This window comes from Ranitomeya variabilis, chromosome 4 (assembly GCF_051348905.1).
Source record: "Ranitomeya variabilis isolate aRanVar5 chromosome 4, aRanVar5.hap1, whole genome shotgun sequence".
Taxonomy (NCBI): Eukaryota; Metazoa; Chordata; class Amphibia; order Anura; family Dendrobatidae; genus Ranitomeya; species Ranitomeya variabilis.
In genome coordinates, this window is record NC_135235.1 from 563,349,790 (window position 1) to 563,367,963 (window position 18,174).

The window sequence follows — 18,174 nt, forward strand, 5'->3', positions numbered from 1 at the left end:
ACAAATAAAGCCCTCTGTCTCCTCCAGGATTTTGTAACCTCTAAATACTGTAAGATACATCTCCTGACATCTAGGCAATGGAGTCTCTCCTCTTTCTTGTTGCTAGTATTAGGACAGAAAGAGGTTAGAGTTATGTCCTAAGCCCTATGGAATCTCGATACCACTTTGGGGAGATATGCCGGATCTAATTTTAAACTCTATCGTCCATAATTTGCGTGTTAGGGGGGTCAGCTGACAATGCGTGTAAATCCCCAACCCTATGGGCCGATGTAAGTGCTACTAACAAAGCTGTTTTTAATGTTAGTACTTTATCTGATGTTGTGTTTAATGGTTCAAAGGGGCTTTCTGTCAAAGCTGTCAATACTAAATTTAGATTCCATGGTGGAGGAGTGGGAGATGGAACAGAGTCAGCTCTACTACAGGCTCGGATAAACCTCATCACCCACCTATTGCTTGCCAGGTCACAGTTAAATAGGGCTGCTAAAGCTGAAATGTGCACTTTGAGGGTACTAACAGCCAATCCCAGATCTAAGCCCTTTTGCAGGAACTCCAGTATTGCCACTATCGGGACCTCCCCCTCCCATAATGGCCCTGAGCTGGGCAAGAATTTCTTCCATATTCTCCCATAGATCTTGGTTGTCACTGGTTTTCAGCTGCTAAGTTTAGTGGATACCAAACCAGCTGAGAACCTTTCTTTTTCTAACAGCTACCTTTCAAATGCCAGGCTGTCAAATGCAGCCCGGAATTCTGTGGGTGGCTGAAGGGATCCTGTGTTAGAAGGTCCTGGCCCTCTGGAAGAACCCATGGGTCCGTCACTGACATCACTCTCAGCCAGTAAAACCATGGTCTTTTCGGCCAAAAGGGAGCTATTACAATCACTCTGGCCTTGTCCTCCCTGATCTTCTTCAGAACTGCTGGGATTAGACATATCGGTGGGAAGGCATACAAGAGTACGGACGTCCATTTTATGCTGAAGGCGTCTACTGCCAAAGGTCTGTCTGCTGGGTTTAGGGAGCAGGACTTTTGCACTTTTTTGTTGGCTTTTGAGGCAAAGAGGTCTACACTTGGTCTTCCCCACATGTGCACTATCCGTTGAAAAATTGACTTTTTTAGGGACCATTCCCCTTGCCTTAAGTGATTCCTGCTTAGAAAGTCTGCCTTTATATTGTCCACACCTCGAATATGCAGGGCCGATAATGAGAGGAAATGCCTTTCGGCTAGAGTCACAAGTCTTTTTGTTATGTGCATTAATGACCGAGAACGGGTGCCCCCCTTGTGGTTCACGTATGCGACCGCTGTTCGGTTGTCCGATAGGACTCTCACATGATGCCCTGTTAAGTGTGGAAGACACCTTCTTAGCGCTTTTTTGATCGCTAGGAGTTCCCACTCGTTTGAGGATAGATCTTTTTCCTCCTGAGCCCAGGGGTCCTGGACCCATAGTGTATCTAAGTGGGCTCCCCACCCCCAAGGACTGGCATCCGTTGTGACTATTTTGGAGGCCGTGTATGTCCAGGGGACTCCTCTCGGAGATGGCTCTATCTGTAACCACCATCTGAGCGATTGGAGTACAGAGACCGGGAGGGTGAGCTTCTGCTCTAACTGTCCCTGAAGCTCTAGGTCGTTCTGCAGTATATAGCATTGCAGTTCTCTTGCATGGAACTGGGCCATTTTATCGCCGGTATGCATGAGGTTAGGGACCCTAACACCGACATAGCTTTCCTCAAAGTCATTTCTGGCTTTTTTATTGATGTCACAATTATCCGTTTGATCTTTTCTTCTTTCTCCTCTGGGAGGCCACAGTTATCCCCAAAAGGTTCTGAACCATTGCTGGTTCTAGCTTGGATTTTTTTGAGGTTCAGCTGCCATCCCAGTGTCTCGAGTGTGTCCATCACTATTCTGACTTGCTCCTGACAGTGAGAAAAATTTTTCCCCACTGTCAGGAAGTCGTCTAAATACGGTATTATCAGAGTATCTTTCTCTCTGAGATGTGCTGTGACCTCTGCAATCAGTTTTGTAAATACTCGTGGGGCTATTGCTATCCCAAAGGGCAGAGCCCTGTACTGAAAGTGACGTAACTGGGACCCCATCTGAACTGCCACCCTGAGAAACTTGCAATCTTGTTTTTTGATTGGGACGTGGTAATAAGCATCCTTTAGGTCTAGGACTGACATGTAACAGAGTCCTTTAGGTCTAGGACTGACATGTAACACCGAGGATATAGGAGTTTCACTGCTGATTTTATCGTCTCCATTTTGAATGATGGAATTATTAGAAATTTATTGAGGCCTTTTAAATTTATTATTGTCCTCCAAGAATGGTCCGTTTTTTTTTAACCCCTTAACGACCTTTGACGCATACGCTGCGTCATGAAAGTCGGTGCCAAAACGACCTATGACGCAGCGTATGCGTCATGGAATGATCGCGCTCCTGCAGATCGGGTGAAAGGGTTAACTCCATTTTCACCCGATCTGCAGAGACAGGGGGAGTGGTGCTTCAGCCCAGGGGGGGTGGCTTCACCCCCCCGTGGCTACGATCGCTCTGATTGGCTGTTGAAAGTGAAACTGCCAATCAGAGCGATTTGTAATATTTCACCTAAAAAACAGGTGAAATATTACAATCCAGCCATGGCCGATGCTGCAATATCATCGGCCATGGCTGGAAAACCTGAAGTGACCACCCCCCACCCCACCGATCGCCCCCCCAGTGCTCCGGTGCGTGGTCCGGTCCCCTCCGTCCTGTGCTCCGCTGCCCCGTGCTCCTGCCCGCTCCCCCGTCCTGCTGTCCGCTCCCCCCGTCCTCCGATCACCCCCCCTGTGCTCAGATCCACCCCCCCACCACCATTTCATACTTACCGATCCTCCCGGTGTCCGGCCGTCTCCTCGCTGGGCGCCGCCATCTTCCAAAATGGCGGGCGCATGCTCAGTACGCCCGCCGGCCGGCAGATTCCTTACAGGTACATTTTAATCGCTGTGGTAGGTTCTACCACAGCGATCAAAATAAAAAAAATAATAAATAAACCCCCCCCTTTATCACCCCCATAGATAGGGACAATAATAAAATAAAGAAAATATATATATTTTTTTTTTCCACTAGGGTTAGGGTTAGAACTAGGGTTAGGGTTAGAACTAGGGTTAGGGTTACGGGTAGGGTTAGGGTTATGGCATGTGCGGATTTGGCAGCGGATCCGCAGCGGATCCGCAGCGGATCGGCCGCGGATCCGCAGCGGATCGGCCGCGGATCCGCAGCGGATCGGCCGCGGATCCGCAGCGGATTGGCCGCGGATCCGCAGCGGATTGGCCGCTGCGAATTCGTAGCAGTTTTCCATCAGGTTTACAGTACCGTGTACACCTATGGAAAACCAAATCCGCTGTGCCCATAATGCGGAAAATTCCGTGCAGAAACGCTGCGTTGTATTTTCCACAGCATGTCAATTCTTTGTGCGGATTCCGCAGCGTTTTACACCTGTTCCTCAATAGGAATCCGCAGGTGAAATCCGCACAAAAAAACACTGGAAATCTGCTGTAAATCCGCAGGTAAAACGCAGTGCCTTTTACTTGCAGATTTTTCAAAAGTCGTGCGGAAAAATCTCACACGAATCCGCTACGTGGGCACATACCCTTAGGGTTAGGGTTGGAATTAGGGCTAGGGTTGGAATTAGGGTTACGGGTGTGTTGGGGTTAGGGTTGTGGTTAGGGGTGTGTTGGGGTTAGGGTTGTGATTAGGGTTATGGCTACAGTTGGGATTAGGGTTAGGGGTGTGTTGGGGTTAGTGTTGAAGTTAGAATTGAGGGGTTTCCACTGTTTAGGCACATCAGGGGTCTCCAAACGCAACATGGCGCCACCATTGATTCCAGCCAATCTTGCATTCAAAAAGTCAAATGGTGCTCCCTCCCTTCCAAGCCCCGACGTGTGCCCAAACAGTGGTTTACCCCCACATTTGGGGTACCAGCGTACTCAGGACAAACTGGGCAACAACTGTTGGGGTCCAATTTCTCCTGTTACCCTTGCAAAAATAAAAAATTACTTGCTAAGACATAATTTTTGAGGAAAGAAGAATGATTTTTTATTTTCACGGCTCTGCGTTGTAAACTTCTGTGAAGCACTTGGGGGTTGAACGTGCTCATCACACATCTAGATAAGTTCCTTGGGGGGTCTAGTTTCCAAAATGGGGTCACTTGTGGGGTGTTTCTACTGTTTAGGCACATCAGGGGCTCTGCAAATGCAACGTGACGCCCGCAGACCATTCCATCAAAGTCTGCATTTCAAATGTCACTACTTCCCTTCCGAGCCCTGACGTGCGCCCAAACAGTGGTTTACCCCCACATATGGGGTATCACTGTACTCACAACAAACTGGGCAACAAACATTGGGGCCCAATTTCTCCTGTTACCCTTGTGAAAATAAAAAATTGCTTGCTAAAACATCTTTTTTGAGGAAAGAAAAATGATTTTTTATTTTCACGGCTCTGCGTTGTAAACTTCTGTGAAGCACTTGGGGGTTGAATGTGCTCATCACACATCTAGATAAGTTCCTTGGGGGGTCTAGTTTCCAAAATGGGGTCACTTGTGGGGTGTTTCTACTGTTTAGGCACATCAGGGGCTCTGCAAATGCAACGTGACACCAGCAGACCATTCCATCAAAGTCTGCATTCCAAAACGTCACTACTTCCCTTCCGAACCCCGACGTGTGCCAAAACAGTGGTTTACCCCCACATATGGGGTATCAGCGTACTCAGGAGAAACTGGACAACAACTTTTGGGGTCCAATTTCTCCTGTTACCCTTGCAAAAATAAAAAATTCTGGGCTAAAAAAATATTTTTGAGGAAAGGAAACACATTTATTATTTTCACGGCTCTGCGTTATAAACTTCTGCGAAGCACTTGGGGGTTCAAAGTGCTCACCACACATCTAGATAAGTTCCTTGGGGGGTCTAGTTTCCAAAATGGAGTCACTTGTGGGGAGTTCCTACTGTTTAGGCACATCAGGGGCTCTGCAAATGCAACGTGACGCCCGCAGAGCATTCCATCAAAGTCTGCATTCCAAAACGTCACTACTTCCCTTCCGAGCCCCGGCATGTGCCCAAACAGTGGTTTACCCCCACATATGGGGTATCAGCGTACTCAGGAGAAACTGGACAACAACTTTTGGGGTCCAATTTCTCCTGTTACCCTTGCAAAAATAAAAAATTCTGGGCTAAAAAAATATTTTTGAGGAAAGGAAACACATTTATTATTTTCACGGCTCTGCGTTATAAACTTCTGTGAAGCACTTGGGGGTTCAAAGTGCTCACCACACATCTAGATAAGTTCCTTGGGGGGTCTAGTTTCCAAAATGGAGTCACTTGTGGGGAGTTCCTACTGTTTAGGCACATCAGGGGCTCTGCAAATGCAACGTGACGCCCGCAGAGCATTCCATCAAAGTCTGCATTCCAAAACGTCACTACTTCCCTTCCGAGCCCCGGCATGTGCCCAAACAGTGGTTTACCCCCACATATGGGGTATCAGCGTACTCAGGAGAAACTGGACAACAACTTTTGGGGTCCAATTTCTCCTGTTACCCTTGCAAAAATAAAAAATTCTGGGCTAAAAAAATATTTTGAGGAAAGGAAACACATTTATTATTTTCACGGCTCTGCGTTATAAACTTCTGCGAAGCACTTGGGGGTTCAAAGTGCTCACCACACATCTAGATTAGTTCCTTGGGAGGTCTAGTTTCTAAAATGGGGTCACTTGTTAGGGAGCTCCAATGTTTAGGCACACAGGGGCTCTCCAAACGTGACATGGTGTCCGCTAATGATTGGAGCTAATTTTCCATTCAAAAAGCCAAATGGCGTGCCTTCCCTTCCGAGCCCTGCCGTGTGCCCAAACAGTGGTTTACCCCCACATATGGGGTATCATCGTACTCAGGACAAACTGGACAACAACATTTGGGGTCCAATTTCTCCTATTACCCTTGGAAAATTAAAAAATCCTGGGCTAAAAATCATTTTTGAGGAAAGAAAAATTATTTTTTATTTTCACGGCTCTGCGTTATAAACTTCTGTGAAGCATCTGGGGGTTATAAGTGCTCACTATGCATCTAGATAAGTTCCTTGGGGGGTCTAGTTTCCAAAATGGGGTCACGTGTAGGGGAGCTCCAATGTTTAGGCACACAGGGGCTCTCCAAACGCCACATGGTGTTCGCTAACGATTGGAGCTAATTTTCCATTCAAAAAGTCAAATGGCACGCCTCCCCTTCCGAGCCTTGCCGTGCACCCAAACAGTGGTTTACCCCCACATATGAGGTATCAACATACTCAGCAGAAATTGCCCAACAAATTTTAGGATCCATTTTATCCTGTTGCCCATGTGAAAATGAAAAAATTGAGGCTAAAAGAAATTTTGTGTGAAAAAAAAGTACTTTTTCATTTTTACGGATCAATTTGTGAAGCACCTGAGAGTTTAAAGTGCTCACTATGCTTCTAGATAAGTTCCTTGGGGGGTCTACTTTCCAAAATGGGGTCACTTGTGGGAGCGCTCCAATGTTTAGGCACACGGGGGCTCTCCAAACGTGACATGGTCTCTGCTAGCGATGGAGATCATTTTTCATTCAAAAAGTCAAATGGCGCTCCTTCCCTTCCGAGCCTTACCATGTGCCCAAACAGTGGTTTACCCCCACATGTGAGGTATCAGTGTACTCAGGAGAAATTGTCCAACAAATTTTAGGATCCATTTTATCCTGTTGCCCATGTGAAAATGAAAAAATTGAGGCTAAAATAATTTTTTTGTGAAAAAAAAGTACTGTTTCATTTTTACGGATCAATTTGTGAAGCACCTGGGGGTTTAAAGTGCTCACTATGCTTCTAGATAAGTTCCTTGGGGGGTCTAGTTTCCAAAATGGGGTCACTTGTGGGGGAGCTCCAATGTTTAGGCACACGGGGGCTCTCCAAACGCGACATGGTGTCCGCTAAAGATTGGAGCCAATTTTTCATTCAAAAAGTCAAATGGCGCTCCTTTCCTTCCAAGCCCTGCCGTATGCCCAAACAGTGGTTTACCCCCACATATGAGGTATCAGCGTACTCAGGACAAATTGGACAACATCGTTCGTGGTCCAGTTTTTCCTTTTACCCTTGGGAAAATAAAAAAATTGTTGCTAAAATATCATTTTTGTGACTAAAAAGTTAAATGTTCATTTTTTCCTTCCATGTTGCTTCTGCTGCTGTGAAACACCTGAAGGGTTAATAAACTTCTTGAATGTGGTTTTGAGCACCTTGAGGGGTGCAGTTTTTAGAATGGTGTCACTTTGGGGTATTTTCAGCCATATAGAACCCTCAAACTGACTTCAAATGTGAGGTGGTCCCTAAAAAAAATGGTTTTGTAAATTTTGTTGTAAAAATGAGAAATCACTGGTCAAATTTTAACCCTTATAACTTCCTAGCAAAAAAAAAATTTGTTTCCAAAATTGTGCTGATGTAAAGTAGACATGTGAGAAATGTTATTTATTAACTGTTTTGTGTCACATACCTCTCTGGTTTAACAGAATAAAAATTAAAAATGTGAAAATTGCGAAATTTTCAAAATTTTCGCCAAATTTCCGTTTTTTTCACAAATAAACTCAGAAATTATCGACCTAAATTTACCACTATCATGAAGCCCAATATGTCACGAAAAAACAATCTCAGAATCGCTAGGATCCGTTGAAGCGTTCCTGAGTTATTACCTCATAAAGGGACACTGGTCAGAATTGCAAAAAACGGCAAGGTCATTAAGGCCAAAATAGGCTGGGTCATGAAGGGGTTAATGAGAAAAAGGTGGGAATAAAAACCTTCCATCCTTTCCTCTATCGGAACTTCTTCTAAGACATGTTTGTCTAGAAGAAATATTACTTCCCCTTCTAGACTGCTCTGTTTTCTTGTGAGGACTGTACTGGAGTCTGCATGTATTTTGTTGGAGGCCAGTGCTGAAATTTTAATTTTAGGCCTGATCCAGGTGCTGGATGAGATCCTCTCCCAGGCTGGAAGGAAGTGAGCCTCCCTCCCACCTGAGAAGGACCGTCACTGGGAGGGTTTCTTGGTGTCCCTGGAGGACTTGCCAAAATAGAAGCCTTTTCCTCCTCTGGATCGCTTGTCAAAGTTGCTCCTGTCTCGGTCTCTATACTGTTGTCTTCGGAATTTTCGGCCTCTCTGAAAGGAGCGCCAAAAGGGCTGAAAAGGCCGTTTTGGAAAATTCTTCTTTTTGTCGCCGGCTTTTTCCAACACCTCATCTAATGCCAGTCCAAATAGGAAATTCCTTTCACAAGGCAAAGAGCAAAGTTTCATCTTTGCTTGTGTATCTCCTGGCCAGCATTTAAGCCATATCGCACGGCGTCCTGTGTTGGCTAAAGCTGCTGACTATGCTGCCAGTCTAGCCGAGTCTGCTGACGCCTCAGCTAGAAATACTGCCGCTGCTCTCATGGTCGGTATTGCCCCTAGGATAGTCTCTCTGGGAACTTTTTGTTTTACGTGATCCTCCAGGTTATCTATCCATTATTTTAGGGATCTGACTACACAAGTGGCCGCAATAGCTGGCCTTAGTGCCCCTGCCAAGGCTTCCCATGCTGTTTTCAGGGAACTGTCCACTTTTCTGTCCAGAGGTTCTTTTAGAGAACCTAAATCCTCGAATGGCAGGGAGGATTTTCTGGCCACTTTTGAAACCACCACATCAATCTTTGGAGCTCTATCCCAAGATGACGATGTATCTTCCTCAAAAGGATATCTCCTTTTTAGGGAGTTGATCATCTGGGACTTTTTTTCCGGTTTTTGCCATTCCCTCTTAATCAGTTCTTGTAGCTGTTCATTAACAGGGAATGACCTCCGCTTTTTCTTTTGTAGACCACTGAACATAAGTTCTTGGGCTGTCTTTTTTGCCTTCTCGTCTATCAGCCCCATGGTAGAGCGAACAGCTTTTATAAGCTTATCCGTAGCCCCCGCTGGAAATGTATCTTCCTCTTCTGAGCTACTATCTGAGCAACGAGCTGTATCTGAGTTTTCCTCTGACTCCGAAGAATCCCTTTGGGATGCTACTGAGGGGCTGGATCTGTCCCTAGGTCTGGTGTCTGTGTCGGCTGTCTGTAATGCTTTCACAGACCTACAGACCTCTGACTGGATTAGAGATCTTGGGCTCTTCGTAAAGGAGGGTGTTTCCTCCGCCACTGTCTTGTCAATACACCCCTGACACAGTTTTTACTCCAGGATGTTTTTAAAGGCTTTTTACACAAGGGACATTCCTTATTCTTAGCTTTTGCCTTATATTTTTTGGGGACCTCCTATACTTCACCCCCCAATGTATGTAAGAAAAGAGGGGAGAGACGGAGAGAAGAGAAAAGAACAGACATTAGCGTGCTGAACTTTCTCGAAGTTCACTCACCACTCGGACGCTTAAGAGTACGGGTACCGGATCCGGAGGTTGACTGGTTTTCTCCATGTCTCCCAGTGAGACCAAGGACCCCTCCTTGGTATGGCGATCCGTCCGTACGCTGTCCGAGCGGCTTCTACTGCTGTCATGGCATATCTGGCTCTTCTCACTTGAGCGAGACCGCCTCTCCTGCACCTCTTGCTGTGGCATTAAATGTTCCGGCGAAAAATCTCTCCATCTTACAAATCACCACGTAACAAGAGCAGTCACAATGAATCTGAACTGTTTAGTGACACAGGGCAGCACTTCTAATTCCTTTAAATAGACTTACTTCCCCCCCTTTTTTTTTTTTAATGGATCACCTGGTTGATCCTGCCTTTACTGGCTGCTCAGCACTCCGGTCTGTGCTACAATCAGGTGTATGTGCGCACCTGCACATTTAATCTTATTAATTACCTGGTTGATCGTGCCTGCACTACCTCCAGTGCACGCAAATACAACCAATCACCTAGCTGATTCTGCCTCTGCAGCCATCCAGCCTCAGATGGTAATTTAATAGATTTGCGCCTCATTCCATGCGTGCCGCCGGTAGTCACGTACGGTGCGCGCTACCTTAATCAACTATTCACCTGGTTGATCCTGCCTCTGTTCCCAGCACCAGCGCATACTCTTCCGTCCTATGCGGGCATCCGGCCATTACTTCCGGTGCGCGCTGGAATTCTCGGTCACCCTGCCCCTTCGCACCGCATCTAGAGTTCCGAGTGCCACTGTCCCGGATGTTGTGCGCACTTCCTCCCACAATGCTTGAGAAGGAACTTCACCGCGTCCCCCAGACGGAAGCTGCACTCACCACAGCGCATGTCCCATGCACCGCTCTCCTCCCTGCTGCGATCATACTGCTTACAGGTACTCCATGAAGGGAGCCCAGGGAGGAAGGAGGGGAGGGAGGAAGGAGGGGAGGGAGGGAAAGGGGACCACCTTCAGTGCTCAACAGGGATGGCTTAATACCTCCGAGGAGCCTTACCTACCCTGGGCACCGATGTGTCTCACAGGCTGCATGGCCACCATAGATCAACAGGGAGGGCCCACACCTGTGACCTCCGTGGATCAAAAGGGAGCAGCAGGTTTTACGGCAACAGGGAGGTTACACTAACTGCGGCCTCCAAGGCTCTATCTTCACCCGGGCGTTCGCCTCACGGGCTGTGGCCATGCTTCGCTCAGGGGGGGCATGGAATACATGGCCCCCGAGGCGACTACCGGTACCTGGTGACGGATGCAGCAAACCAGTGTCTGCCCAAACCAATCCGACCCAGGCATCCTCTTCTGTTCTTCAGAAGTCTTCATCTTGAGGGTTCCACATCAAGGACAGGAATCCAACTGATGTGGAGAAAGGAGCCGCCCCTTTTATCTCGTGGTGCTGTCATGTATGATGGGAAAAAAAAAGTCTTTCCTTCTCTATGCCCCAATAATACATCATAGAGAAGGAAGGAGCTGAACTGAGGCCAGGCATCTCCAGGCAAAACTATGACACCAGACAACTAGTCCCCAAATCCTCCTTAACCCGTAATCCAGTTTCTTGCTGTACCTGGACATCAGCTGCCAGGGTCTCGTATGTGTCCTTCAGAAAATGCCAGTTTTGCCTTCCCAGAGTTAGTGCCACTCCTGGTAGACTGTAAGCGCAGTGCTTAGTAATTTCAGTATCTACTGTCTGGGCGCGGACTGGGTCAGTCATAGAGAGATATTGGTCCAGCAACGGCTGTGGAACAACATCCTAAGGAGAAATAGTAGAAGAAACAAATGTCAACCATTTACCATTCTGACAAAACCAGAATGAGAAGAAGACGCTGAACAGATACAAGTCTGTACACTAACCTGGACTTTAATCTCTTCACTTTCGTAGCTTTCCTCTTCCTGGAGGGAGACGATTGGAAGCAGTGGTTCATCTTCTGTTGTCTAAAGTATAAAAGATTGTGAATATATTTCATACTGTATTTTTATTTAATATAATATGTACGGTACTTACTGAACTATACAGATTCAGTCTATGCTAACACTGTAGTCAATAAATGGGTTTATTCACTTCATAAATGCGCTGTCCATTGGAGGGGCATGCAACTATCTGCTAACGGGTTCCCCTGGCCAGCCTGGTACCACAGCCATCGTCACTGGAGAGATGGCCATGCATGCACCTCTTGCTTCACTGACTTCAATGGGAGTCTCCAGAAAGAGCAGAGCAAGTATGCTGAACTCCTATAGAAGTCAATGGAGAAAGAAGGGCAAGTGTAGCTACTAGTGAGTGAATATGCTCAGATAACATGTTATCCAAGTATCTCGCGTATGCTCGAATAATATGTTTGAGTCTCCGTGGCAGCAAGATTCGTGGCTGTTAGGCAGCCCAACACACAAGAGGATTGCCCGTTTGTTAGGCAATGCCCACGTGTGTTGTGGCTGTCTAACAGCTGTGAAACATGTAGCTGTGTGGACTCAAACATACTATTCAAACACATCCGAGCACCTAAGCAGACCAGGGAATCCCTGTTGTTCTGATAAGTGCAAGTCACAGAAGCGATACCTACATCAATTAGTGATGAGCAAAAGTGCCTTCCACCTTCTACAGTTCCTGCACCTCCTCCTGCTCCTCCTCATCCTCCAATTTGGAATCTCCGAGCACTCCTTCCACATCAGCAGGAAGTTCTGCAGCACTGCCTCAGCAAAGCGTCAATGGGCACTGCTGAAGCTAATTTGTCTAGGAGACAAACCGTACACTGCGGCAGAGTTATTGAAAGGCATAACAGACCAGATGGCTCTATGGCACTCACTGCTGGGCCTCCAACCAAGCATGGTTGTATGTGATAAAGGCTGTAAAATGGTGGCGACTGTGAAGCCTGGCAAGTACACACACGTACCATGCTTGGCCAACATGCATAACATGGTGGTTCAACGGTTTCTGAAAACCTACCCTTATTTGCCAGAGCTTCTGGTCAAGGAACACCGCATCAGTGCCCATTTAAGCAAGTCTGCTACAGCTGCTGCCGCTCTGGCAGTGTTGCAGCAGAGCATGCAAGTGCCAGCTCATCGACTAGTGTGTGTCGTCACCATGTACTGAAACTCCACACTGCATATGCTGGCAAGGCTTTGTGAGCAGCAGAAGCCAATTGCCAAAAAACACCTGCAACATTCCCATCAGTTTTATGGTCAGCCTCCGCACATAAAAACTGAAGAGTGGGCATGGATGTCTGACATTTGTGTGGTTCTCCAAGACTTTGAGGACTCCACAAAGATGGTGAGCAGAAATGATACTATAATCAGCGCAAGGATCCCCGCTTCTCTGCCTACTTAAACATTCGCCTCTGACAATTAAACATGAAGATTTGCATGAGGACCAGGTGGAGATGGAGGAAGACATAACACAGGGAGATACTACCCAGCCCAGCCTCATTATCTGCTCAGCACAGATTGGGTAACAATGAGGAGGTGGAGGCTAAGGAGGAAGAGGAACAGGAGCTGGATGCAAGCGCAACAGAGGCTAGTACCCACACAAGCTTCATCCCATCTCTCCTACGTGGATGGGCTGAGGAGGGGAATGAGGAGGAGATTGAGTGTAGTCACTATGGTGGAGACAGGAAAGTGTTGGCTGTAGGGATCTTGGCACATATGGCTGACTTTATGCACCGCTGCCTTTCCCATGACCCTCACATTACATTCATCTTGGCCAAGAAAAGAATTCTGGTTGTTCACCCTGCTAGACCCACGCTACAAGGAGAACGTTGCATCTCTCCCTAAGGCGGAGAGGTCTACAGGTGCTATACCAGAAGGACATTGTGGAAAATATGTTGAAAAAATTTCCATCAGACAACGCTAGCGGCAGGGGGAAAGAGTCTTTTCCCAAAAAAGGAGAGGCGAGGGAGAAACACACACCAGGTACAGCAGAGGCAGGGGTACACGGTCACATGCCAGGGCCAATTTCATGACGTCCTCCCAGCGTCCAGGCCCTGATGACCGGGTATTTCTGACAAGGAGGGAAAAGTTTTTAAAGGTGATTAAGCAATATCTGGCTGAAAAAAACAAACAAACAAAAAACACAGCGTGCTCAATAATTGCTCAGCGACCATCAACTACGGAGTCTCAAAGCTGGACACGTGGCATGAGCTGTCCTTTTATGCCTTGGAGGTGATGTGCTGCCCTGCTGCTAGCGTCTTGTCTGAGCGGGTTTTTAGTGCCACTTTGTGCAAAGCCTTTATGAGTGTAAAAGTACATCAACTACACTTTCAACATATTTGAATAAGGCACTATAGTTGTAGCCTTCAAAAGGTCTAAGGATGACTGTATTACCCTCCTTATTTTTTCCTTGCTTTGCACTGTGTTCAAAGCCTTTATAAGTGTAGTAGTTCCACAATGATACTTTCTTAATTTTTTATGAGGCACTCCAGTTGGTGAATTCAAGGTTGTATGGATGATTCTCTTTATATGTTATTCCTTTATGAGTGGAGCAGTACCACAACTATATTTTGCTCACAATATTTGAATGAGGCTCTACAGTTGGTGTCTTCAATGGTGTATAGATGTCCCTGCTTGTAATTTTTGTCAGGCTTTGCACTTAGTGCATAGCCTTTATGAGTCTAGGAGTACCACATGACAATTTGAACAGAATGTGTATGAGGCTCTCCATGTGTCCAATACAGGGTGTATCTGAGTTCCTCTTCCATAAAATTTTTGGCAGTTCTTGCTTCCTTCATAAATTACCCTGAAATTCCAAATTTTTTAATAAAGATTTCAATTTTAGTTTACTTAATTATTAGTTTTAAAATAGGGATTTTTGTGTGTACTCACCGTAAAATCCTTTTCTCCGAGCCACTCATTGGGGGACACAGGACCATGGGTTATGCTGCTGTCTCTAGGAGGCTGACACTAAGCTGAGACAAAAAAAGGTTAGCTCCTCCCCTGCAGTATACACCCTCATACTGGCTTCCAGACACCCAGTTCAGTGCAAAAGCAGTAGGATAATAACAATAAAATATGAAGAAACATTAGAATATAACATGTCAAACAAACAGTCAAAGACCAAAAAATGTAACGAGCCGCAAGGCTACCAGGGTGGGTGCTGTGTCCCCCAATGAGTGGCTCGGAGAAAAGGATTTTACGGTGAGTACACACAAAAATCCCTATTTCTCCTTCGCCTCATTGGGGGACACAGGACCATGGGACGTCCCAAAGCAGTCCCTGGGAGGGAAACAATACAACCAAATAACTCCGTGCACCATCTGACTACAAATGCGCAACAGCCGCTTGCAGAATACGCCTGCCAAGGGCCGCGTCCGCAGAGGATTGGATGTGGACATTGTAATGCTTTGTGAAGGTATGCAGGCTGGACCACGTTGCGGCCTTGCAAACCTGCTCCGCTGTTGCCTGGTGCCGGATGGCCCAGGAAGCACCCATCGACCGAGTGGAGTGAGCTCTAATCCCCGCCGGGATAGGGCTGCCCCTGACCCGATAGGATTCCTGGATAGCAGATCGAATCCATCTGGCTATCGTGGATTTAGACGCAGCCAAACCCTTTCTGTGACCCTCAGGGAGCACGAAAAGGGCATCCGATTTTCTGAAATGAGCCGTTCTGGAGATGTACCTTCTGAGGGCCCGTACGACGTCTAGAGTATGGAGAGCCTTCTCGACCCTATGCTTGGGCTGCGGGCAAAAAGAAGGGAGGATGATGTCCTCGTTAAGATGAAACGACGAGATCACCTTCGGAAGAAAAGCCGGAGAAGGGCGTAAGACCACTTTGTCCTGATGAAAGGCTAGAAACGGTGCCCGGCAGGAGAAGGCGGCGAGCTCTGAAACCCTTCTGATGGACGTCACCGCTACCAGGAAGGCAACCTTCCAAGAGAGGACAGAGAGCGAAACGTCTTGAAGGGGTTCGAACGGGGGTTCCTGAAGAACCCCCAGGACCAAGTTGAGATCCCAGGTTTCTATCGGCATCCTATAAGGGGGAACCACATGGGAGACTCCCTGGATGAAGGTCTTGACTTGGAGGTTGGCGGCGATCCTGCGCTGAAACAGCACGGATAACGCTGAGACCTGGCCTTTGAGGGAACTGAGTGCCAAACCGGAGTCAAGACCGGACTGAAGGAAATTCAAGATGCAAGGGATAGAGAAAACAAGCGGAGGAAGCCCTCGGAGCCTGCACCATGAGAAGAAGGTTTTCCAGACGCGGTGGTAAATGGAGGCGGAAGACGCCTTACGAGCACTTAACATGGTGGGAATGACCTGCTGAGAGAAACCGGCACGAGTTAGAATCCAGGTTTCAACAGCCACGCCGTTAAACGTAGGGCCCCTGAGCTCTGATGGTAGATCGGTCCCTGGCGAAGTAGATCTGGGCGGTCTGGTAGCCGCAAGGGCACGTCGGCTACGAGCTGGACGAGTTCCGCGTACCACGCGCGACGAGGCCAGTCTGGAGCGACCAGGATGACCGGAACTCCCTCCGTCTTGATCTTTCGGATCACCTTCGGCAGTAAGGGAAGAGGAGGAAACACGTACGGGAGCTGAAACTGATGCCACGGGAATATCAGCGCGTCCACTCCGATGGCCTGGGGATCCCGAGAACGAGCAACAAAGTTGTGAACCTTGGCGTTCAATCTGGACGCCATCAGATCCACGTCCGGGGTCCCCCAGCGAAGACAGATCTGTCGAAAGACCTCTGGGTGGAGTTCCCACTCCCCCGAGGCAAGGCCCTGGCGGCTAAGGAAGTCCGCCGCCCAGTTCTCGACTCCCGGAATGTGCACCGCGGAGATGATGGAATGGTTGATTTCGGCCCAACGAAGGATGTGAGAGACTTCCTGCATCGCTGCCCTGCTGCGGGTACCCCCCTGGTGGTTGATGTAAGCCACCGCCGTGACGTTGTCCGATTGGACACGTATAGGGTGACCCGCAAGCAGGGTGTGAAAGTGACTCAGGGCAAGTCTGCTAGCCCGAATCTCCAGGATGTTGATGGGGAGACTGGATTCCCGACCTATCCAACGGCCCTGGGCAGAGTGATGAAGAAACACCGCCCCCCAGCCGAGGAGGCTGGCGTCGGTAGTTACCACTAACCAGTGGATCGGGAGGAAGGACTTCCCCTGGAGAAGAGATGGACCCAGGGTCCACCATATGAGGGATTGTCTGACCCGCGGAGACAGCGGGCAAGGACGGTCGAGAGATGGGAGACTCCTGTCCCAGTTGTCCAGTAGAGCCTGTTGTAAGGGGCGGAGATGGAGTTGAGCGAAAGGAACCGCTTCGATTGCTGCAACCATCTTTCCCAGGATCTTCATGGCGAACCGAATGGTTCGCGGGCGAAGATGACGGAGCGTTCGGGCTCCCTGCTGAAGCGCTTGAGCCTTGGACCGAGGAAGCAAAACCAGCCCCCTTGAGGTGTCCAGGATCATTCCCAGAAAGGAGATCCGACGGGCAGGAACGGGAGAGGACTTGTCCAAGTTGATCAGCCAGCCCAGGCGCGAGAGAGAATCCAGGGTAATGTGGACGCTTGACTCGCAGGTTTGGAAAGACGGACCCTTTATGAGGAGATCGTCTAAGTAAGGTAACACGACGACTCCTCGCGAGTGAAGGATGGCCATGACAGCCGCCATGACCTTGGTGAATACCCTGGGCGCTGTGGCAAGACCGAAGGGTAAGGCCGTGAACTGGAAGTGGTCGTTCAGAATGGCAAAGCGGAGGAACCTTTGATGAGGCGGGAAAATAGGGATGTGAAGATAGGCATCCTTGATGTCTATCGAGGCCAAGAATTCCCCTCTTTCCAACGAAGAGATGACCGATCTGAGTGATTCCATCCTGAAGTGCCGGACTCTTACACACTTGTTCAGGAGTTTCAGATCCAAAATGGGGCGCACTGTTCTGTCCTTTTTTGGCACTACGAAGAGGTTTGAGTAGAAACCTTTGAACCTCTCGTGTTCCGGGACCGGAACAATGACCCCGCTCTGGCGGAGGGAGTGGATAGCGCAAAGAAGGGCGCGAGACTGAGCTCCCGAGCTGGGGAGACGAGAGGGGAAAAACCGGGTTGGAGGAGGAGAGGAGAACTCTATTTTGTAGCCCGACGATACCAGGTCCCTGACCCATCCGTCTTGAACGACGGAGAGCCAGGCCTGCTGAAAAAGGAGTAGACGTCCGCCTACTCTGGTGGTATCGACTGGCGCCGTTCCCGAGTCATTGAGACGGGAATCTGGGAGGTCTGGAACCTCTGGTTCTGGGCTGCCTAGGTTTTCCGCGCCAGGAAGGGATCGGCCTGAAGGAGGGGCGAACGTCTCTGTCTGTGCGAGCGGATCGGTCCGATCTGGGGCGACCGGTAGGATTGGACCAGGCTGGGCTGGTACGAAAGGACCGAAAGCGAAAATAAGGTTGACGCTGGAAAGCCGCCTTGGGCCTCTGTTGGGGAAGAAACTTGCTCTTTCCTCCCGTGGCGTCGGAAATAAGCTGGTCAAGCCTTTCGCCAAAAAGACGCCCGCTTTGAAAAGGGAGAGAGATCAGAGATTTTTTAGAGGAGGAGTCTGCGCGCCACTCTCTGAGCCAAAGAGTCCTTCTAATAGCGATGGCGTTAGCGGCCGCCGATGCTGCGCAATTCGCCGCATCAAGAGATGCGTACATCACATAATCACTAGCCATGGCTAACTGCTTAGCCAGGTCCGCCATCTCAGACGGGAGGTCCTGTTCGTGAATAGATTTCGCTAGAGCATCCGCCCAGGAAACCATTGCCTTAGTCACCCAAGCCGCGGCGAATGAGGGGGACAGGGAAGAGCCTGAGGCCTCATACACTGAGCGAG

General features: G+C 48.5%; 1 protein-coding gene across 2 annotated transcripts in view; it reads right to left on the reverse strand.

Moving 5' to 3' along the window:
- The window catches only part of LOC143765774 (serine/threonine-protein phosphatase 4 regulatory subunit 1-like), a 105,597-nt gene that overhangs the window by 12,966 nt on the left and 74,457 nt on the right, over window positions 1-18,174 (reverse strand). For both annotated transcript variants that reach the window (XM_077252799.1, XM_077252798.1), the window contains 2 exons: window positions 11,243-11,323; window positions 10,956-11,141 (listed from right to left, as the gene is read on the reverse strand). In XM_077252799.1, coding sequence (XP_077108914.1) covers window positions 10,956-11,141; window positions 11,243-11,323 — 267 coding nt within the window. The remainder of the gene's footprint in view (window positions 1-10,955; window positions 11,142-11,242; window positions 11,324-18,174) is intronic.